Genomic DNA, 23,709 nt, shown 5'->3' on the forward strand with positions numbered 1-23,709 from the left:
ACGCCCCCCTACGCTCACCCGTCCTGCACATCCGTGCGGGTGCAAATGTCCGTACTCGTACGCTGACAGGATGGATCCTGTCTGCGTCCGAGCCGGGACACACGCACCCGTACGGACCTGCACTTGGGGTGAGCGTAGGGTGGCGTAGTCCCATAGAGAAGGACAGGGGCTGCGTACTAATCACACGCAGCACCTGTCCTTCCCGGGAGCTGCCTGATACAGCCGTGCACGCAGCACGGAGCTGTACGTGCCAGCTTTTTCTCGTGTGAATGAGGCCTTATGGAAACAGAGCTACTGTCCTACTCTCCACATACTGAATAGTCTTAAAGAAGAACTCCAAAAAGACCAAAATCTTACCCCACTGCAAAGTGTTAAGTGCTGGAGGAGAAGAGGCTGCGGGGACCGGTCTAGCAGCCTGAGGATCAGGTGAGGAATACAGCTTTATGTGAGTCCCATAGACAAAACCAGCATTTAACCCTTGCAGTGCAAGAGAGAGTAGCCCCACTGCAAGGTAAATGTATGATTTTCCCGGAGTTCTTCTTTACATATCTGGTGCCGTATTATATGTGATTGTAGGAGTGGTTCTCTGGACCAGTACAGGCCGATGTTCTGTCTCTACATTACATGCATATAGTACTGTCATAACCGTGTATACCATAGTGCCATGTGTGCAGGTCTATCAGAGTCACGTGACGGCAAATTTCTCATGTACTGCTAGTCCAGCTGTGTGTGTGCATGTGTGGCGAGCCCTGACTGGGGGCGGGGCTAAGGCGGTTCAGGGGGCGGGTCCGTGTAGCGGGACACTTCGGGATCCCCCCGTCTGGTGCTGACGTTGCTGCCTGGCTCGGGTGGGTGTGCCCGGTGTTGGTTATAGATGGTGCCGGTACCGAGGATGTGCCGGGCTCTGTTCCTGCTCTGCCTTGCCTTCCAAGCGCTGCAGTCCGCCGAGGCGTACAGGAAGAGGGGACCCGTTGTCACTCATAAGGTAAGGGGTGTTTGGGGGGTGGTGTACGTGAGGGGGCATTTAACTTCTTCCCTGCCGGGCTGAGCAGGGGGGATACTGTGTATACTCACTCCACCCTTCTATAGGAAATGTTGTAGGAAGAAGTAGAGGTGGATCTGCAGAGACTTCCAGGCCCATCACCCAATGATACCGAATAACGTGTCAAAGAAGAACTCCATGACTGGGAGGAATCCCCACTGCCGGCTATTGTATTCAGCGGCCTCTGCTCCATTCCTCAACCATGAAAGTTTTCATATCCTAAACCTGGAGCCTGTGGAGGAATGGCGGCAGTGGGGGACCTAAGGAATAAAGGGCCCCGGTGTGAGATTTTATCTTGGGGGAGTGGATCTCACTGCCCCCCCCCCAGCGGTCTCTGCACCAGAGGAGCTTACACTCTAATGTCCCCCCCACAGTCTCACACTATTATTATACATTTATATAACTCTAACATATACCCCAGTGCTGTACAGAGAAGACTGAGCCAGTCACATCAGTCTCTGTACAGAGGAGCTTACACTCTAATGCAGAATGACACTGGCTGTAGGGGGACTACAAATCCCAGCAATACATTATACAGCAATGCAGAACAGTATATGTATTGGACTCTGGACATGGTGACGCACTGGATTCTGGGCTTAGCAATGCACTGGACTCTGGACCCACCTGAGGCCCTGCAGAGCCCACCTGAGACCCCACACAACCCACCATAGATCCTGCACAACCCACGGAGTCTCTCTATGGTGGGCTCTGCATAGGGTGCATTGTGATTGAAATAGCTGTCACTTGAAAATTGATTTAACATGGTCACATTTGATGCTGCCGGTCCATTCAGTTTGATTGGCTGAATGGACTTTGGGAGTGGAAATCTCCCAAAGTGGGGGGAATTGGGGAGTTGTCCTCAAAACAGGTATCTTCATTCAAAGACTTCCCCTCATCTCTTGTTGTGTGGTAAACTCTACATTTTTGGATTTCCTCACTTTTTTCCTCGACGACAATGGTCAGCAGTACAATTAGAAGGATGAATCTCCCCAATGGGGACTCAGACAGCAATAAAAGCAAGACAGAAGGTCTACCCCTTCCCAACTCTATCTATAACTAAAAAGGTTCTGCCTGGAGATACAGGTATATAATGAGATACTTATGGGACTCGGACAGTAATAAAAGCAAGACAGAGGGTCTACTCCTTCCCCTCTCTATAACTAAAAAGAAAGGTTCTGCCTGGAGATACAGGTATATAATGAGATACTTAGGGGACTCAGACAGCAATAAAAGCAAGACAGAAGGTCTACCCCTTCCCAACTCTATCTATAACTAAAAAGGTTCTGCCTGGAGATACAGGTATATAATGAGATACTTATGGGACTCGGACAGTAATAAAAGCAAGACAGAAGGTCTACCCCTTACCCTCTCTATAACTAAAAAGAAAGGTTCTGCCTGGAGATACAGGTATATAATGAGACTATAACTAAAAAAAAAGGTTCTGCCGGAAAATAAAGGTATATAATGAGATACTTAGGGGACTCAGACAGCAATAAAAGCAAGACAGAGGTCTACCCCTTCCCCTCTCTATAACTAAAAATAAAGGTTCTGCCTGGAGATACAGGTATATAATGAGATACTTAGGGGACTCAGACAGCAATAAAAGCAAGACAGAGGTCTACCCCTTCCCCTCTCTATAACTAAAAAGAAAGGTTCTGCCTGGAGATACAGGTATATAATGAGATACTTAGGGGACTCAGACAGTAATAAAAGCAAGACAGAAGGGCTACTCCTTCCTTCTCTATAACTAAAAAGAAAGGCTCTGCCTGGAGATACAGGTATATAATGACATACTTAGGGGACTCAGACAGCAATAAAAGCAAGACAGAGGTCTACCCCTTCCCCACTCTATCTATAACTAAAAAGAAAGGTTCTGCCTGGAGATACAGGTATATAATGAGATACTTAAGGGACTCAGACAGCAATAAAAGCAAGACAGAGGGTCTACCCCTTCCCCTCTCTATAACTAAAAAGAAAGGCTCTGCCTGGAGATACAGGTATATAATGAGATACTTAGAATATGATTATAATAACTGACAGGCATTATCAGTGAATAAAGCAGGATCATTTGATCTTCCCCTTATCTATGGGAATAGTGACCTTAACCACATTCTTGTTTGACAGATTCAGTTCTAATCAATTCTAGAAAAGGAATTCTTATTCATCGGGAGTCCACATATATGGTGGAGACTGCAGGGCAAACTAGGAGGATTGCAAACAATGTGACCTCTATGGTTTTAGTAGACCCCTGCCGGAAAGTTATTTGGTGTGACATTTACATGAACAAGATCATACAACTCTTCCTTGCATTCCTTAATGCAGCAAGTTCGCTTTCCAGTGGGGTTCTGGGCAACACAGCTTCCATTCATTTTTATAAAGCTGCTCAGTCTACGGCTCCAGTGATTGTCAGGGATTGATTACATGATGCTTTGCATGTTGTCTGCCCATAGTAAATAGGCACACCATAGCTTTTACAAATAAAAAGTATGTTCTCTAATCTGCACATCATCCTCACCCTTTACATTGTCTGAGGTTGATTGTTATGGGTGGATGAGTGTTTTCATGGCCCACATGCCGGTGCCTTGGTAGCCAAACCATGGTATCAGAAATCCATGATTGATTGGCTAGTTGTGGCTTTTATAAGGAAAGCTCAAGCTGCTTGTTGGATTGTTGATTTATATTACAATGCAGAGAATGCTGCAGCAGGAGGAGTGAGACTGGGAGCAGGGTAAAAATCCTCCAGCTGGGGTTTGTGAGAGATAGTGATCCAGCCAACCATTGTCCACCCATAACTATAATATCTGGTGGGCCAACTCCTACAATCACCTAAAAGATGTCTTGTCCTCCTTTTGAAATGTTCTGTAACTTAGGAACATGATTCTGTTTAGTTGGCGTTCTCCTTTCTATCTCAATGTATTTTGTGTCACTGTCCTTGTATTTTAGGTTTTCTTTGATATAAGGATTGGGGATAGAAATGCCGGACGAATTATTATTGGATTGTTTGGAAAAATTGTGCCAAAAACCGTGAAAAACTTTGTTGCATTGGCAACTGGAGAGGTAAGCAGCTTTATCACAGCAATGTCCATATATTAAAGGAAAACTCCCGGAATTATTTTATTAACCCTTGCAGTGGGGCTACCCCTGCACTGCAAGGGTTAAATGCTCGTTTGTGTCTAGGTAAAAAAAACCTCCCAAAGTTATAGTCACCCGAAGCTCTGAGCTGGTTTCTTCTTAGACTGGTCCTTCCAACGTCTCTCCCCCTCCTCTGCAATGGTCTAAGGTCCCATAAATCATCACGTCTATACACTGTGCATAGATATGAGGATGCTGAGGAAGATTCCACTGCTGCAGGGAGCGCTGTGACAGCTGGCCGGCTCCTAACTTAGGCTGATTACTACTTTGTTATTTTAGAAACTAGACAAAAACGAGCAGTACAGGGGTAGCCCCACTGCAAGGGTTAATTTAAAAATTCTGGGACTCCTTTTGAGAATACATTTTCTATTTTTCTATGTCCTTACTTTACTCTCTTCGAAACTTATCAGGCTGGTAATATTGGTAATTGAAAAGAAAATAACATTGAAATTCCCTTTTATGACAAAATGTGATGATTGTGTAAACGCCATTTTCTTTACTGTTGGTAGATGAGGGAAAGGTCCAGAGCTATGAATCCCCTTTTCCTATTGATGACGTATATCAATGTGTCTGTCTTTATTACTGATGAACAACTCGCATTCCTCAGGTTTTATGGGAACTACAATTGCAAGTCTCAGCAAGATAGGACAGATTGGGACCTGTATTCGCCACCTGTCCCCAGCAGCTGGAAGGACCCACTTGTTGCTGCTGAAGGATGATCTGTTTGTACAGTTTACTTTGCTCCTGAGTAATGTTTTAAGCCTACAATATGAGCTTTATAAAGTATCTCACAGAAGTCACATCTTTGTAAATATTTTATTATATCATTTCATTTGACAACACAGAAGAAATGACACTTTGCTACAATGTAACAATGTAAAGCAGTGAGTGTACAGCTTGTATATCAGCAGGGCTTGAAAAATGTTATAGTGTCTCACCAGTCAGTCAAAAATGTCACCAGTCAGCATGACCGGACTATAGCCTTGCAATTTATGTTAAAAATGTTTGGGGACAGATAGAGCTTTCTTTTGGTTCTTTTGGAGGTATATAATCACCACGGGGGGTATTTTTTTTACTATATAATAAACAAAGTACCATAAATGTAGAAAAAAACAAAAAAGTTTCCCTACGTTATGTTATGAAACATTTATTCTTACCCGTATTTTTAGTAAAACATAAAAGTTGGGGTAACGTCGGGTAAATAGACACCAAACATGTCAAGCCTTAAAATTGTGTGTGCCCGCAAAATCACAAAAAAACTCACATAGGCGACAATTAAAATGTTTTTACTGTTCATCAGTTTAGTGTTATCAGTGATTAAAGGAGAACTATGGGGTTAGGGATTTTCCCCATAGTTCTCCTTAGGGTAACGGGAGGACACAAACTAGCGTCCTCCCGTCACCCTAAGCTCAGTATATAGGGAGCTGCAGCTCGCGGAGTGACAGCTGCAGATACAAGCGATGGAGCGTCTCTCGAGACGCTCGATCGCTTGACTGTAAAGCTCCCAGCTGGCCGTGTAATTACAACGGCCGGCCGGGAAGCTACTCGTTGGGCTCCACCGTCCTCTCGTCACAGACGAGCAGACGAGTGGATTTTTCAAGCCCTGTATATGAGTGTACATTTGCTGTCCCCTCAAAATAACTCAACACACAGCCATTAACGTCTAAACCGCTGGCAACAAAAGTGAGTACACCCCTAAGTGAAAATGTCCAAATTGGGCCCAAAGTGTCAATATTTTGTGTGGCCACTATTATTTTCCAGCACTGCCTTAACCCTCTTGGGCACGGAGTTCACCAGAGTTGCCACTGGAGTCCTCTTCCACTCCTCCATGATGACATCAGGGAGCTGGTGGATGTTAGAGACCTTGCGCTCCTCCACCTTCCGTTTGAGGATGCCCCACAGATGCTCAGTAGGGTTTAGGTCTGGAGATATGCTTGGCCAGTCCATCACCTTTACACTCAGCTTCTGTAGCAAGGCAGTGGTCTTCTTAGAGGTGTGTTTGGGGTCGTTATCATGTTGAAATACTGCCCTGTGGCCCAGTCTCTGAAGGGAGGGGATCATGCTCTGCTTCAGTATTTCACAGTACATGTTGGCATTCATGGTTCCCTCAATGCACTGTAGCTCCCCAGTGCCCGGCAGCACTCATGAAGCCCCAGACCATGACACTCCGACACCCATGCTTGACTGTAGGCAAGACACACTTGTCTTTGTACTCCTCACCTGGTTGCCGCCACACACGCTTGACACCATCTGATCCAAATAAGTTTATCTTGGTCTCATCAGACCACGGAACATGGTTCCAGTAATCCATGTCCTTAGTCTGCTTGTCTTCAGCAAACTGTTTGCGGGCTTTCTTGAACATCATCTTTAGAAGAGGCTTCCTTCTGGAATGACAGCCGTGCAGACCAATTTGATGCAGTGTGCGGCGTATGGTAGCACTGACAGGCTGACGACCACCCCTTCAACTTCTGCAGCAATGCTGGCAGCACTCATACGTCTATTTCCCAAAGACAACCTCTGGATATGACGCTGAGCACGTGCACTCAACTTCTTTGGTCGACCATGGCGAGGCCTGTTCTGAGTGGAACCTGTCCTGTTAAACCGCTGTATGGTCTTGGCCACCGTGCTGCAGCTCTGTTTCGGGGTCTTGGCAATCTTCTTATAGCTTAGACCATCTTTATGTGGAGCAACAATTCTTTTTTTCAGATCCTCAGAGAGCTCTTTGCCATGAGATGCCATGTTGAACTTCCAGTGACCAGTATGAGAGAGTGAGAGCGATAATGCCAAATTAACCTCTTGCCGTCCGCCCGTAGTAAAAAAACGGACGGACGGCACTGCTGCATTGGCGGGTTACCGTCGCCAGACAGCATTTTTTTTCTGCTCGCGCGCGCCCCCTGGCGGGCACGCACGGGCAGAAAAGGCCCGATCAATGCACACACCCGTTACCGGGTGTTTCACATATAGGCGATCAGCGGCTCCATAGCCCACCGATCGTCTATTTGTGCTTGTTCGCGTCTGATCTCCCTCCGGGCTGTGAATGCAGAAGTGATGTGTATTACATCACTTCTGCATTCACCTGTCAGTCATCTGGCTGCTATAGCCAGAGAGAAGAAGCTGATAAAGCAGATCTCTGCTTCTTTTGGGGTCCACAGGTGACATTAGGGGTCCTAGAGACCACTAATGTCTCCATAAAGAGGACCTGTCAGTGTGCCTTTGCTATTATATAGGGGGATTGTTATCCCCTATATAATAGCAATAACAATAAGTGCAAAAAAATAAATATAAATAAAAAATAAATAAAAGTAACATAAAAATTAAAATAAAATAAAAGTCACATATAAAAAAAGGGGGAAAAAACCCCCCAAAAACTTCCAAGGGGCTCAGTACATCGATTTGTTTCTATAGAGGCTTATCAGTGGAACATTCCAGTGCCAGTGAGCAACTACTCTATGCATTGGCTGAGATTGGACACCCTGGGGGGAATTTATCAAAACTGAAGTGGTTGCCCATGGCAACCAATCAGTATCTCTCTTCAGTTTGCTCAGGTAATATTTGAAAATGAAACAGGAAAGCTGATTGGTTGCAGTGCAAATCTGCTCCAGATTTATTAAATCCCCCTCATGTTTGCAGGTCCACAACAGAAGTTACAGTTAGCTGCTCTTAATACCTGCTTTTGTGATCAATTTAAAGTGGAACTGTGGTGGTGGCGGCGGAGGAGGAGGAGTACTTGCTGTAAGGCAAACTTACCTCTGAATTTGCCCTCCTTCAGCAGTGACAGCTGCACACTTTCCATTACTGCCAGCCTGCTAAAAATATTCCTGAAAGTGTTTTATAGAAAATATTAAATCTGTTATTTCAACATTGGAATTCCAGCTGTGGTGCAACTACAAATGCCTCTGTGAGTTATAGCTATGGCTGTCAGAAATTTGCAGTGCCTCATGAGACTTGTAGTTCCACAACATCTGGAGTGCCGAGGTTGCCTAGCCCTGGCCTTTACTGTACTTGGAGCACTTTGCCAGCTGTAAATGGACAGTAGTTAGAAGGTGAAGAGAAGGAAAGACATGACTGGGTCCCTCACATGACTCACTGTCACTAGTCCCCAAATGTCAACACGACTCTAAATGAAACAAGGTTGATTTTTCCAGCTTCTTTTTATTTCTTTATTTACTTGAAGTACTCTCCTCCCAGAGTAGGTGCGAGTACATAGTTATGCCTGTGTGGGGTGATGCTGGAAACTGCTGCAGAATGTTTGGTGAGATAGTCCCCGTCCATGGATGTGATTCATGTCTTCCTGTGAATAATGGTAAGAGCAGCTGGCAGATGTGACATGCACAATGTCACTTCTGTTTTCTGTATAAATAAATGTAGACTTAATAGCTGTGCTGGCTTACTGCGTGCAAGACATACACAGAGGAGAAACTCTGAGAGGAGATTTACTGTGTGATTGGAGTGGCTGGAATGGGGAATGGCAGAACCTGAGCACATTTCACCTGAGCTAATATTCCTTCCATCATCTTTCTTCACTTTATTTCCTAATTACGTGACTGATAATACTGAAAGAGAAAGGCATGTCCTGCAACACTCGATTCATACGACTGCAATAACATCCATTTTCCTGGATTGCAGTATTCGTCTGGCAATGTATTCTAATATCTCTGCAGTTCCCTTACAGTTTGTCTCCTTCTTCTAATTCAGAAAGGTTATGGCTACAAAGGCAGCAAGTTCCACCGAGTTATCAAAGATTTCATGATCCAAGGAGGAGATTTCTCAGCCGGAGATGGGACAGGAGGTACATTTTAAGCTTTTAGTTAGAAACTGTATCTGCAGAAGGAGTGAAAAACTCTAGTGAAATAATTTGATTTAATTTTCCATTGGAAGTGAAATATATGTCTGGGAATCAGTGGCGTCACAAGCGGGGTGCAGGGTCCCGGGTGGGTGTCACCATTGGAGGGGTGACACCAAAATGACTAATGGACCGAGAGCCCGACAATGTCAGGATAGAAGAGAGGACCCGGCGGCATACCTCATCCCGCCGGGTGAATGTCCCCCTCCTCTCTCTGCCGACGTCCAACACCAAGATGGCCGCCGACAGGCGCATGCACAATGACGTCACGGCAGGGTGTCACCCGGTCTCTGCTCTGGGCGACACCAGACCTGGGGACGCCCCTGCTTGGAATCCTATGATGAAAGCAGTATGCCCCTGAAGTTGGACATACTTGGCTTTACTATAGCTTAACTGGTTTGTGGCGGAAGAGGTGGAGAATTTTGTCTTCCACTAGAGGCTGCTGAGACCTCCTCCTCATAGAGTCCCAGTTAGTAGATATTTAATGAGTAAATATAACCAGTGTATTCGTTTGCCAGCTCTCCTCGCAATGACAGAGCAGCTAACATGCAGTACATGACCTAATACATTCAGAAATATTTTGTATGCACCCGTTTCTCTATTGTGCCACCAAGACCTTAAAGTAGTACTAAAGGCTCTGCGTTTTTTACCTTAATGCATTTACTGCATTAAGGTAAAAATGCCCAGTCCCTTTTCTCTCCTGTTCATTGAAGGACACAGGCAACAGATCGTAGATCCTGAATGGTAGGGTAATATCGCCACCTGCAGGAGAAGGACGCTAGGCACAAAACTAAAGACCAATTACAGCCTAGGGGCGGCCCCTGCCGGTGGCCAAACCCCCCACCTGCTGACAAGTCTCCAGTTTTTTGCCTAGCGTCAGGAGTAAGGAGCTAAAAAAATTTCTCTGGAGAATTTTTTTCCTTTCTTCCGTTTTTGATTTTTCTTCTAGCAAGTGTCCCCAGGGCGACAGGCTGGATGACTGTATCTGATTCGCCAAGTGAGGATGAGGCTGCGTCTACGTTCCTGGTCCAGGAACATGAATTGGTCTCGGCGCTGGTCCGCGCTGTCGGGGAGACCCTTAAAGTGGAGGACGTTGCCAGCACTTCCACGCTGTCGCACGTGCAATTTGGGCCGCATGTGTGTCTGCGTTCTGTCACGGTGTTTCCTTACATCCCTTTGTTTATTCTGGCTCTCTCGGCCAACTACATCCCGGGAGTGGACAATTGGCAGGCCGATTGCCTCACTCGACAGTCGGTGGATCCGGGGGAGTGGTCTCTGCACCCGGAGGTTTTTTAACAGCTCTGTCGTCGCTGGGGGACGCCGGAGGTGGATCTTCTGGCGTCTCGGTTCAAGCGCAAGGTGGACAGGTTTGTGACCATGGCCCTGGATCCCTGGGCGGAGGCCGTGGATGCCATAACTCTCCCGCCATCACTACAAGATCTTGTTAGAAAGCGAATGCAACACTGGCCGAAAATAAATATTGGAGCATGTGACTTTTTATTTGGGCCAGGCAGTGTATTAGGGCTGCAACAACTAATCGACATAATCGATTATAATCGATTATTGAAAAAGTTGTCAACTTTTTCAATAATCGATTAATCGGCTTCCGACCAGTTGGCCCTGTTCACAGCTCCACACGCTGTGCGCCGCACCTCCTCCCCACCTCACGCTCACTGCTGCCAGACCCGCCCAATCCACGCTCCACACGCCGCGCCTCCTCTCCGCCTCACACTTATCACCCCCCACATCCATGATCGGCACAGGGACGTGGGGAGATGTAGTAAGGAGGAGCAGGTGTGGGGTGATGACAGCCGCCGATAGACAGGTCCGATCTCAGAAGCAAGTTGCTGGAAGACTGCTCAGGTAAGCCTGCACTCCCCCCCCACATGGTGCTCTATAATGCATTGCTGGGATTTGTATTCCTCTATAGCTGATGGTACATTGTGCTGTATATTATACATAGGAATACAAATCCTAGCAATACATTATACACTGTATGTATAATGTATTGCTGGGATTTGTTGTACTCTTCTATAGCTGGTGATATTCCGCTTTGCGCTGTATAGAGGACTACAAATCCCAGCAATAATACATTATACAGTGGTGCAATGCTGAATACCACCAGCTATAGAGGACTACAAAACCCAGCAATAGTACATTATACAGCGCAATGCAGAATGCCGCCAGCTATAATGTACTATTGCTGGGATTTGTTGTATTCCTCTATAGCTGGTGGTATTCTGCATTGTGCTGTATAATGTATTGCTGGGTTTTGTAGTCCTCTATAGCCGGTGCCATTCTGCATTCATTGCTCTATAATTTTACACTTTCCATTTCACTATATTGCACACCACACTATCTTTTTTATTTTTTACTTCCACCGCTCCAAGCTTGCTCCTGTGATGGACTACAACCTCAATACAAACTAGTAGTCCCATCACTGGAGCCATTTTTTAAACTTTAAATTATTGTTTATCCGATTAACCGATTAATCGAACTCAATAATCGGCTAACTAATCGATTTTGAAAATAATCGTTAGCTGCAGCTCTACAGTGTATTAAGCTCTATTTAGTAAGAAGAAAAAAAACAACCCATTGTCCTGTCCTGGACACCCTTCAGTGTCTTTATTTACCTTCGCCACCTCTCTCCCACCACCAAACCCTCTGTGACCTGCCATTGACATTCCCCAACCCCTCCATCCTGTCCTAGCCATCCTCTGGTGCCTATCACTACCACACCTGCAAAGTGACTAGCCGTTTTGGACATTTGCATTCTAAATTACATGCACCACTCTGATGTAGCAGAGCTGGAGCCTAGTGACTGGCCATGCAGCTGCCAAGCACTGCATTGTGGGGAAGCAGGCAAGGTCACATGTTCCTATATATCTCAAAGTACTGGGTCTTTTACAGAGCAACAGTGGTGGGGGAGTATTGGTAAGGATGCCTGAGACAGGGTGGGGGTAGCTTGGCTTTGCTGTAAGGGATTTTAACCCCTTCATGACTGAGGCCTTTTTTTCATTTTTTGTACCCATGTTATATTCCACATTTTAGGCCTGAAAATTACTTAAAACCCCCCAACATTATATATTTTCTGAATGCCAAGACCCTATAGAATAAAATGGTGGTAGTTGCAAATTTTTATGTTGCGCAATATTAGCGCAACTCCTTATTAAACCCCAATATTTAGTGAAAAATGTAATTAAATGCCCCAAAACACAACAAAATACAAACTTCCTGACGCAAAAATATGGAGGCTGCCATTACTGATGTTTTCTTCCTGCAAATGCTAATTGCCTGGCTTTCACATTGTGCATCTTGCTTCAATACTCTGAGCCACTAACTCACAACAGTTATGCAGATAAGAACATCTGACTTTCTTCTGAATTTCCTGGTTATTGTACTTTTGCCAGGTCAGTGACAACTAGTATTAATGCCAGGGAGACAGTACAACAGCCAGGAAAATAGCATTTCCAGTGTGAGGTCAGCAATGGCAGTGCCCATATGTCTCTTAGGAATGCTTACTTTAAGGATTTTTTTTGTTCTTGGTTTGGACCCGCTTAGCAATGACATGTAATATGACGTAACAACCATATAACGATGAAAGCACCGACAACGTTTACCATAAAAGTAAGTGTGCTCACAAAGAGTTGTACAATTTCCAAAGCTGTAATGTTATGTTTTGCAGTGGACTCCATGTCATCAGAGGAATGTCTAAATGTATAGATCATTCTATTGTTAGAGTATGCAAGTATTTTTTACGCTGTCTGCAAATCGTGCAAAATGGTAAGATACAGATCTTGTACTATGGTAAACTGAATATTATGTTGTTGTAGGTTGGAGTATCTATGGGGATCATTTTCCAGATGAGAACTTTAAGCTCAAGCACTATGGCATTGGCTGGGTGAGCATGGCTAATGCAGGTCCAGATACTAATGGGTCCCAGTTCTTCATCTCCACAACACGACCTTTATGGCTCAACGGGAAACATGTTGTGTTTGGCAAAGTTCTGGATGGCATGGTAAGCAGCACTATAACTCTATTCTATTGCATATAGTTAAATACTATGAGGGGAATGTATTAAAACTGGAGCAAACAGGATGACAACCAATCAGTGTCTCTCTTTAGTTTGTTCAGTTAAGCTTTGAAAATGAAAAAGAGATGCTGATTGGTGGCCATGAGCAACTGCTCCAGATTCTCTTTGCTCCAGTTTTGATAAATTCCCACCAGTGTATATCCAGTGACTTCAGTTTTTAAGTAAGTTTTACCCTTCCAACAAACAGTATAGTTTCTGCGTTTGAAGCACGCTTCAAGTGTAGTTCAGCAGATTCCCATTTACTACAAATGTGGATGAAAGTTCTGAGGCTATGTTTAACTTTCTTTGGACCCAGCATGTCCTATTGAGATGCATTGCATTGCATTGCAGGCAAGGCAGATCACACACCACCCTTTGCTGTGTTTGAAGACATCATTCTGGTAGTGGTCAGCAGGACAAATAGAGTGAATCTCCCAAGTTGGGACACAGCAACAAAAAAAATAAAAATCTGAAAGGCATTCCAACCCTTCCTGCCTCTCTCCCAAACTACAAATACAAAACGTAGGCTTTAGATATTTTTAATGTATTGAGCAGCCTCTCTGATCAATAGGGCGGCTCGAGGAAGTGAAATCAGAGCTCCTGATCTGCATGCATGCTCTGGGTCAGTGGTTCACATATTACAAAGCAACTACCATTTGTAGATAAAGAAGTCAGTAATGGCAGCCTCCATATTTCTCCAAGGACATGTTTCTATTAGGAGGGAAAGATAAAACAATTACAGAAACCTTTCTCTGTGGTCCAATTATGAAGAGCCACTGTGGCCATAAGGCTTCTTTAAAAAAAACATAGAGCACAGCTGTGCGCTTTACAAAAATGCTTTCTACATAGCCTCAAAAAGTGCTGGGAGACCTGCCACATGACTTTGACAGATCATGTGACAGGTTTGTCCTTTTATCTCAGAGTATTATCTGCAGTGTTCTGTAGAGAACACCCTGCTGGACACCTTAGGCTCCACACTGTGCTCTCTGGGAAGAGCCGTATCCATTGTCAATAATAAATTAATAAAGTGTTGTCCTGTTCTGTCCTGAACATGATCTTTCCACACTGATTATATTTTAACTGTGTACGTATATACATATATACAAACATATACAGTATACATTTCTTATTCATATATTAAGGGACACAGGATGTAATTCAGGTACATAAGGTTATGCTGCTGCCACAGGAGATTGGGCACTGGCAAACAAAGCTGTAAACAGTCTAGGATAACCCTTCCCACTATCATTATGCCTCAATTGTGTGCTAATGTTCTAGGAGAATGGTCGTCTTTTTTCTGCTCAGAGGGAAGTGGGGCCGGTTTGTAATGCGTCTTCTGTGCACTGAACTTTGCTGTAGTTGTTCTACCAGACACAGTCAATATAATGTGTGAGTTAGCCAGGCCCCGGGCTGTGGTACACCTCACTGGTGGAATCCTATTTTGAAGACCCCTTAGACCTGGTTCACTACTAGGCGTTTTAGATCAGGAGAAAAAGTGCTTCAAACCGCCCAACACAAGAAATCCCATGAGTTTTAATGGTTCCTGTTCACACCTGAGCAGCAAAACATCAAACGCAGAAAAAAAGCACATGAGCTTCTTTTGGCAGTTTTGCAGCTCGTTTTTTTCCCCTCATAGAAATAAATGCAAATGCCAGGAAACAGAAGCATGTTGCACATTTTCTTGTACGTACGTCCATTGACTGCAATGTTTCTCAAGCTGCCAGTCAAAATGCCCGTCTTCATGTGTGCGCAGCTTGCGTGTGCAAACATGCAAAAAAAAAGCTAGCTGAACTTACACCGCGGAAAAACTATGACACCTTGGTGTGAACGGGGCTTTAGGGAGCATGCCCACTGGGAGGAGCAGGACTGCTTGGATAGGGAATGTCCCCTGGATCCTGCCTGTTATCGCCATTCTTTTGGTGGGGACCGCAGGGCTTTGCCATTATGTGAGTCTGGGTGTGCTTTTACTATTTTTGAGTCCCCCACAGGGTTAACTTAGGTGTGCCAACTGTGATGCTTTTGGACAGCACCATTGTTAAATATAGTGCCTTTAGACTAGGGCTTACTGTCTGTGAGCAGCCTCTATCTAAGGTGTACAATTTCTCCTGAACACGCACAGACCTATCGCCACTTTATCCTCTGCTGCACCCACCTTACAATCCTCAGGATATGTACTGGGCTCCCTGCTGCCTCCAGTGACAAGGTCTCTGATGGCATTAAAGTGACACTAAATTCAGGAGTTAAATCTTAAAAATATTTAGGTACTAACTATTAACAAATGTAACTTCTTTGTGTATCACTCGGCTGTAGATCCTCAAATGTTCTCTGAATTGGTGCTGGCTCTGTCCTTCTGGAGGGTGGCTACTTTTCTTCCCCATGGTTCCTGTGTGTGTTGTAAAGTAGTCACCACTTCCAAGCTCACTCCCGTGATAGACTACAATCTCAATACAAATTAGTAAACTAAATGTGAGCTTATAGTCCATCACAGGATTTATTTATATATAATCAAAGTCCAGTGCGTCACATTTCACACAACTTTCAAAAGTTGTAAATCCCCACAGTGAAAACTTCCTAATGATATTTTCTTCCACAGTCCTCTCACACCATGGTAACTCTTCCTGTGTATCAAATACCATCAAAACCGTGTTCTCGCTCATCTTAAAATAGTGGACCTAAAAACTGAGGTTAAAGTTAGACCCGATTATTTTCCCTTTATAGGGATTGGCAACAGACTCCTCTTACTCCTCCTTTGCTGTTGCATCGCATGTAGGAACAGGTCAAAAGAACACATAGTGCTTTGATATATTTGATTTCTATCCATCTATCTACACATATAAATTTTTTTAGCATGTTCGCACAATGGTTTATATGTGTATAATTAATGTTGATCATTTCATTACTTTTTTTTTTAAATATTGGAGAGGTAGGGGCGCTGCATTGACGAATAGTTATCTAACAGACAAGGTTGTCTTTTCTTCCAAAGGTGGTTTCCCCTTAACGATGACATTGTTCTCCCATCTCAGTGTCCTGCTCCATGACATTCCAAGATTTTCCACCACTGTCTGGATGTGGTACACGCTGCTGGAGTGCATCTCTCAGCTACAGCTTCTTTTAGACAGATGGACACTCTTGATCATTACTTAGAGTTTCCATAGGGGATAGCCTGCTTGTCATTCCTATCTTTTGGTGAGCTGTAGAATCCATTCAAGTCAACAAGACCTAAGGACAAGGCTCCACCCTTTCCTGTCAAAGCAGACTAGATCAGGTAGTACTTCATGGACTTTTCAGCATCATACATCTGTTGTTAGATTTGCAAGGCTGCCACCTGGTCTTCTGTTCAAACGTTCAAGTTTTACCAGGTGGATGTTCAGGCCTCCTCTGGTGCCAGCGTTGGTCATGAGATTGTTTAGGTGGCTCTATTTGCTGTGTTGCCCACCCCTCAGTTGGACTGCTTATAGATGTCCCTGTGTACCTCAATTACATCCTGTGTCCTTTAAAGCTGAACTCTGGCCACAACAACATTCATTTAATTATATTCCTCTCTAGCTGCAGAGGACATAAATCCCATTTGTGTGCACTAAATTCATTTGCAAATCCAAATATTACCTTTATAAAAGTAGCAATAACATCATGACTGCACTGTGCAGAGAGCACAGCTGTGGGATGGACCCAGTAGGTCCACCCACTACAGGCTGCCTGCATACAACTACAGGCTGGATACAAGACCAGTCACCCTGAACAAGAGACAGTGCAGAGATTACTGTTAAGCTCCTGCACAAAGGAAATGTTGCACAGATCTGGAAGAAATACAGAAATCACTCCAAAATTCAAGGAGGAATACACATGCCTCTTGTATTTCAACAATATCTGCTTATGACAGATCTCATCTCTATTACAGGATTTTTGGCTTACCGTACATTAACCCCTTCGTGACTGATGACGTACAGTGTACGTCGCCAGCATCGGGGCTGTTTACCTCAGTCATGAAGGGGTTAAGGGACACAGGTGCCTTCCCTTTGTTCCAATGATCTGTCGTACTATTGCTTGCTACAAAACTGAGGCATGAAGGGAGTGGGAGAGGTATACTAGGCTGCGCTTACAGCTTAAACTGAAGTCAGCACCATAACCCTAAATATCTGAATGACATCATGGGGGTGATTTACTAACCTAAACACACGCACGCACGCACTAGGTGCGTGTGATTTTTACACAGCAAAACGTATTTATCAACCTAAAAAATCTAAAAAAATAAAAAAGTTTTGCCATTAGTCACAGTGCAAGCACAAGGTTTTACAGTAAGTGAAAAGTCCTGTTATTTTTATTACCAGACAATAGTCCATGAAGGTTTAGGTTTCAAGCAAAATTTATTTTCTCTGGTTTAAAATTCTAGCTGTGCTGTTAAGTTTAATGTAAAACACTGATTTTATGTTACTTGTGAATTCTTTCTGCCTTTCATTTGAGAAATCTTTACATGTTTTTTTAAGAGTTGTGTCCTCCTCCTCTCTCCAGGCTCTGGTGCACGGTATAGAGCTCCAACCTACAGATGAGAAGGACCGTCCCTTACTGGAGTGTGCTATAGTGAACAGTGGAGAGATCACCGTCAAAGAACCATTTTTGGTGGAAGTGGATGACTGGCAGGACTAGAGTGACATTTTTATATACTGTACAATTTTTTTTTTACATAATTTTTTAAATAAATGTAAATATGTTTATCTGACCGTGTAGTGTTCATGTCTTTGTAATCCTGTGACAATAGTAGGCGCTGTTCAGATGAGGATTTCCATTTGCAGTAAAGTGAGAAGACACCATAATACTGTAAAGAAGAAGAAGTGAGGTACACAATTAGGGGTCTATTCACCAAGCTGCTGAAGGATCTAGCCGTAGCTTCGGCTGATCCTTTGGCTAGCTTCGGCCCCAGGACCCCTTCGGTTCAGTAGAACAGAAGGGCTGCTGTACGGGCTATTCACTATAGCCTGTACAGCTCCCGAAGTCGGCCCAGCGGCTCAGTCGAGCCGAAGGCATATGCATCGGCTCGGCTGAGCCGAGGTGAAAGCCGAAGCTGGCCGAGCTGAGTCGAACTCCTTCTGCACTGAAGCCACACAAAGCCACCAGATGTACGGCTGATTTCAGCCGATATATGGCTGGAATCAGCCGTACCAGCCTGAAGTGGTACTTCAGGCTGGTACGGCTGAACTGACCCCACTTCGCTTGGGGTCGGTTAGTCACTTGGCTGCCTACGGCAGCTTAGTGAATAGACCCCTAAGTGTCAGGAATAAGAATGTTGGTTTGCTGACATGATGTATGGATATTTTTCTTCATTATTTAGGGAGTTCTTGTGCAGGACCACGTCTATGTAGTAAGTGTTTTGACATCTGATATGCACAAGCTTGTTCCATGTCAGCGACTCACTAAGGCTGGGTTCACACCTAGGCATATCGAATATGCGCGTTTGCGCGCGTTTCGTGACGCGCGTTTTTACAAACAAAAAAAACGTGCGTTTCCGAGGGCTACTTGGCTGTATCCCAATGGAAACTCGTGACAAAAACGCCCCAAAGAAGCTCCTGTACTTCTTTGGGCGTAGGGCGTTTTGTAGCGCGTTCATACGGCCTGTAATACGCCCAGGTGTGAACTATACCGATAGGAAATAATGGGATTTCGTGTTTGAGCGTTTTGCAGAGCGTTCGAAAGCGCTACAAAACGCCCAGGTGTGAACCAGGCCTAAGTAGCGAAGAAAATAACAATGAAAGCCCTGGACATCTAACAAGAAAAAGAAAGTTGGTGATGGCAGCTCTGCTGTTCCTAGGTTGTTTTTAAAGGAAATCTTTCTTTTAGAGAATCATTGAGACTGCAATTTCTTGCTTCTTATTCTTCCAGTTGCATGGCTGGCATACCAACTGCCTCAAAACTACCCTCTTTTTTTGCAGTATATTGTTTTCTTCAACTATATGTAGCGCTCATTCCTTAAGGAGCCGCTGGCTGAATTGAACCCTTGCAGCCTGTCTAAAGTAGGGTATGCACCGCTAGAATTTCATACCAATTAAATCAATTTCAGGAACGTTTGTTTCACTTTCTAATAGTCGATGGGGTCAAGTCGGTGATCAGTTTTGACCACAGTGATAAAAAAAAACTATGGGGTTAGGGCTTTTCCCCATAGTTCTCCTTAGGGTAACGGGAGGACACAAACTAGCGTCCTCCCGTCACCCTAAGCTCAGTATACGGCAAGCTACGGCTCGCGGTATACGGAGACGCCGCAGCTGAAACGGATCCCGACAATTATGTCTGGATCCGCTCAGCTGCGTGAGTGACAGCTGGCTCTGCCTATCTAGAGGCAGAGGCAGCTGTACCCGACCCCTCCCCCGTCCGTTCCGCCAGTCAGCGCTGGCGGATCGGAGTGGGGAGGGGGGAATCCAGTCCCACCCCTGTCATTGCAGAGAGCCGTGACTGACAGGATCGAGAAGTGAGCGAACGCCGGTATGTGTTCGCTCACTTCCCGATCTACTGAGCCGACCTGTGACAGTCTCATTGTCACAGGTCGGCTAGAACTATGAGGTGAGTGAAAAGCACTCACCTCATAGTTCTCCTTTTAAAGGAGCATTTTGGAATGGTTTTTTTCTTGATCAAGCGAAATGTTAACAGTTAATGGGGTTTTCCTTCAGGTAACGCCGTTCATTCCAAAATCGAATGTTACATTAAAATGGAAATCAAATAAAATTTTGAACGGCATTTGTCAACTGACTGATGGCATTATCAAACGTTGACGAGATTTGAAAATCTACTTGTGCATACCCTACTCAAGGTACACAGTTCCATTGCTGCCTCAGCACTTACTGACTCACCGGTGGTGACCCATAAACTAACTCCAACACTGATGATCTTTTGTTTGCAGTAACTTTATTGAACAACTTTGGGAGAGAGGGTTAGGGTGCAAGACACCCATGATTTTGCAGACTCCAAGTACTTACAGCCTTCACAGATAAAAGAACCTTAAAGCCAACCTGTCTGTCTGTGAATTTAGCTCCCGACTGTAAGATACCAGATGATGCAGCTACCAGTTCAATGGGGAGAATCACCAAATCTCAGTAAAGGACCTGGCTAAGACTGATAAAGTCTTTATGCAAGCTGCTAAACCTGGGAACATACATATTTGGCTTCAAGATGGCAGCTTGCATAAAGACAATGTGAACGTAGATATTTATACAATGATCTTATGTAAGAGATGGTTTAATGAGTGAATAGTGCTATCCAGGATCTGCAGACTTCTTTAGTGCTTGGATGTATTGCAGTTTTATACAAAAAAAAAACCAAATACCACAATTTGTATACCACTTATTTATACTTTATTACAGCTTATAAACATTAATGTCTACTAGTATTTCAAATTAAATATACAAATGACAAGTAATAGGTACACAGATCTACACATCAGTTTGCTAATAGTAATCATAACTTATTTTATACAATAATGTGCTCAACTGAATAAGATGCAATAAATATGTTAATTAAACAGCTTGATCATATAGTCATGCATTGCCAATAGTGTTATTGTAATATATATACACACAGGTGAAACTCGAATAATTAGAATATTGTGCAAAGTTAATTTATTTCACTAATGCAACTTAAAAGGTGAAACTAATATATGAGATAGACTCATTACATGCAAAGCAAGATAATTCAAGCCGTGATTTGTCATAATTGTGATGATTATAGCTTACAGCTCATGAAAACCCCAAGAACCCCAAATCCACAACCTCAAAAAAGTAGATTATTACATGCAATCAATAAAACAAGGATTGTACATAGAACAATATCGGACCTCTGAAAAGTACAAGCATGCATATGTACTCAGTACTTGGTTTGGGCCCCTTTTGCAGCACTTACTGCAATTACTTTCGCACGATATTCTAATTATTCGAGTTTCACCTGTATATACTGCTATAGTGTATAGAACCTGTAATGCACAGGATGTTATTCCCCTCATTTTATGGCACAGAAAATGCAGAATGTCACTTATTTTCTATAGGTACCATGTGTATGCCTGTGAAAATCTGTACCTGTAAAGAACTATACATTTAAGTCTATATATCTACTCCCTAGTGAAGTGAGTCTATTGCATCCTCCATTCATGTAAAGCAAGATCAGAGACTGAAGCTGTGCAGCCATAATGTTGCATAAACACAAGGCTATGATTCCTCCTCATGAGTATGTAGTATTCTCCACACTGGAAAACCACTGACTCAGTCTGAAGGAGGCAGAGCGGTAATTTGCCAAAAATAACCAATCTAATCTGTCTGTCTGAAGAATGATCTTTGACAATCTACAATACTAGTGATCTAAAGATCAGATTCAAACACACACTTGAAAATGATAGAAAAGTCTAATCAGACCATAGGTCATTAAAACTGCTTGTGCAGAATTATGGATGTGTTATACAGTATTATGGATGTAGAAGATTCTAGAAAAGTTTGAAAAATCTTGGACTTGAAATGAGCAGCAACTGTATTTCCCTTTGTGTACATCCAATGCGAGAGGTTGGACATATAAATACATAAACATTCTATTTGCACCATCTCAGCTTATCCTAAGAAAAATACTACTGGGGCTCTAGCATTCTGCACACCAAAGCAACCTTCTTCCAGAGCTTTGAGAGACCGATCCCACTACAAAAGCAGTGTGGGATCATCGAGGGGTTTCATAGGGACCCACTTTTCTGCAGGCGAGGTCCCCTAACATACAACTGAAGAGAGACAAAATCTCATTGCTCAAACACCAATTCTTGTAGGGTATAATCAGCCTTTATAACCATTTTATGGCGTAATTCGTTTCCAGCTCAGCATGATTCTTTATTAAAAATCAATATCTTAAACAATAATGTGCTATGATTGGGGGATACTGTTAAATCTCTTTCCTTTGTTACACATAAAAAAACATGATATGCAAGTCACTTATAAAAATAGTAAACAGTAATAAATAGCAGCAAGACAACTGAAAATTAGGTTTATGTTAGACCGGTATGCCAAGACATTTAATAAAAGTAAGCCAGTCACATGCATGCAGGTATGGGCCCAACAGTCCATAGAGCTACTAGGATCTAGTTTATAGGTAAAGGTCCTGCCTAATGTTCTAGTACGTAAGGTTGTGACAACGTCAGTGGCAGTACCTGGCCAATGCAATGCATACTGCGTCTGGTACACGGCCTGTGTTGTCTGTAACATCGGGGTTACAGATGAGAGGTAGTCTGGCCAATCACAAGCAAGCTGCTCCCAATCCATACACCTGACATCATAGGCACTTCTATCAGACCACACGGAGGAGCACTAAAGTTTTTTTAATTGGACCTACTGAAATCACTAAATATAACTATATCAAACCTTTGCCCAGTTTAACAAACCATGAGAGAGCAGCAAATGTGGAAAGTCAGTACTAAACACCCTGAAATGCTATGCGTCTGTGATGGCATAGTTTATGCAGGAGAAGAACAGAGAAAATGCCCACTGCATCACAAGAAATGTTTTTCTTAAGGCATATCTACACCCAGAAGCAAAAAAAGAATATATTGCAGCTTACCAATCTTTAAATGTGATGGCTGCATTAGTTTTCTTTTTTCCTTTATTTTCACCTGGTGATCCGGCCAGTAAGTCTGTTACTTATCAACTTCCCCCAGCACACCAATCTGTCCCACAAAAGTGGCAGATAGAGGGTTAAGGCAAACCATTTATCACTGGCCGGGGTGCTTACAATGGTCAGCTTTTATTCATTTCTGTAAAATCTTTATCCCACAAGAAAAAAAACTGGTGCTGTAAATGCTTATAACGTGAATTTGTTAGTCAAGTCCATCGAAATCTGCTAGAACATCTAACACTACCCTCCCCACAGGGTGACAGTGCTGCTGTCTGAGTGCGACTCTATTCCGCCACCCCAAGATATGAAGTGTGTTACTGGTAGGATCACCAGGTGAAAATTTGGATACAAAAAGGCTTTGAGTGCTCCTTTAATAGCTGGACTCACAGAAATCACTGAATCCCAATGAACGGTGTGATGAGCCATCTGCACACAGCAGATCATAGAATAACCAAGTTTTGGTATGAGGTATATTTTTAGTGACAACACACTGTGTATATCAATATTCCCTTTCACATACAGAGAAAAAACTGCAAAATCAGAAGGAAAAATATATATATATAATTTTTTTTTTTTTACGTATTCAAAACCCATCACTTTAAAGCTATGGACATGATTGGCTTGAATTAGTTTGTTTTAGGACATAGGACACTCACTAGAAAGTTTGTCTAGTAAAAAATAAAAAGCAAATATCACAGATTCTCCCACAAACATTGTAGCTAAAGATTTCAGGAGCACAAGCTTCTCCCAAAAAGTTCCACAGGAAGCAGGGTGCGTTGTACCGTTGACGTCATGACCTTAGCTGGTCTGTAGGTGTGGGTAGAATATGCCGCGAAGAACACCCTCTATCACAACATTCGCTGCATGATCTGAGTAAAAAACACAAACAAGGATGCTGAGGACTTAAAGCTGAACTTCAGGCAGATTTAGAAGACACATAAATGCAGCTCTCTATTTATAATTAAAATATACTACAGTGTATATATACTATATATATAT

The 23,709-nt window shown here is 43.5% G+C and overlaps 2 protein-coding genes across 2 annotated transcripts in view; one reads left to right on the top strand and one right to left on the bottom strand.

The window, feature by feature from the left end:
* Positions 1–813: 813 nt before the first annotated feature.
* PPIC (peptidylprolyl isomerase C) lies at positions 814–17,765 on the top strand. The gene is made up of 5 exons (XM_018571047.1): positions 814–985; positions 3,986–4,099; positions 8,870–8,963; positions 12,851–13,035; positions 17,599–17,765. Exons 1-5 carry the CDS (start codon positions 875–877, stop codon positions 17,731–17,733), a joined length of 639 nt encoding a protein of 212 aa, XP_018426549.1. The 5' UTR covers positions 814–874; the 3' UTR covers positions 17,734–17,765.
* Positions 17,766–23,402: 5,637 nt separating this feature from the next.
* Positions 23,403–23,709, bottom strand: part of SNX24 (sorting nexin 24) — a 112,559-nt gene continuing 112,252 nt past the window's right edge. The window contains exon 7 of the mRNA XM_018571180.1: positions 23,403–23,579. Coding sequence (XP_018426682.1) covers positions 23,509–23,579 — 71 coding nt within the window. The 3' untranslated portion in view covers positions 23,403–23,508. The remainder of the gene's footprint in view (positions 23,580–23,709) is intronic.

The sequence above is a fragment of the Nanorana parkeri genome, unplaced genomic scaffold, assembly GCF_000935625.1.
Source record: "Nanorana parkeri isolate BGI_ZX_2015 unplaced genomic scaffold, ASM93562v1 scaffold40, whole genome shotgun sequence".
Classification (NCBI taxonomy): Eukaryota; Metazoa; Chordata; class Amphibia; order Anura; family Dicroglossidae; genus Nanorana; species Nanorana parkeri.

Excerpts from the sequence above, each read along its gene's own strand:
- PPIC (XM_018571047.1), top strand. The coding sequence starts at position 875 with ATGGTGCCGGTACCGAGGATGTGCCGGGCTCTGTTCCTGCTCTGCCTT. Across the intron at positions 4,100-8,869 it reads TTGCATTGGCAACTGGAGAG|AAAGGTTATGGCTACAAAGG; the intron begins GTAAGCAGCTTT and ends CTTCTAATTCAG. Across the intron at positions 8,964-12,850 it reads AGCCGGAGATGGGACAGGAG|GTTGGAGTATCTATGGGGAT; the intron begins GTACATTTTAAG and ends ATGTTGTTGTAG.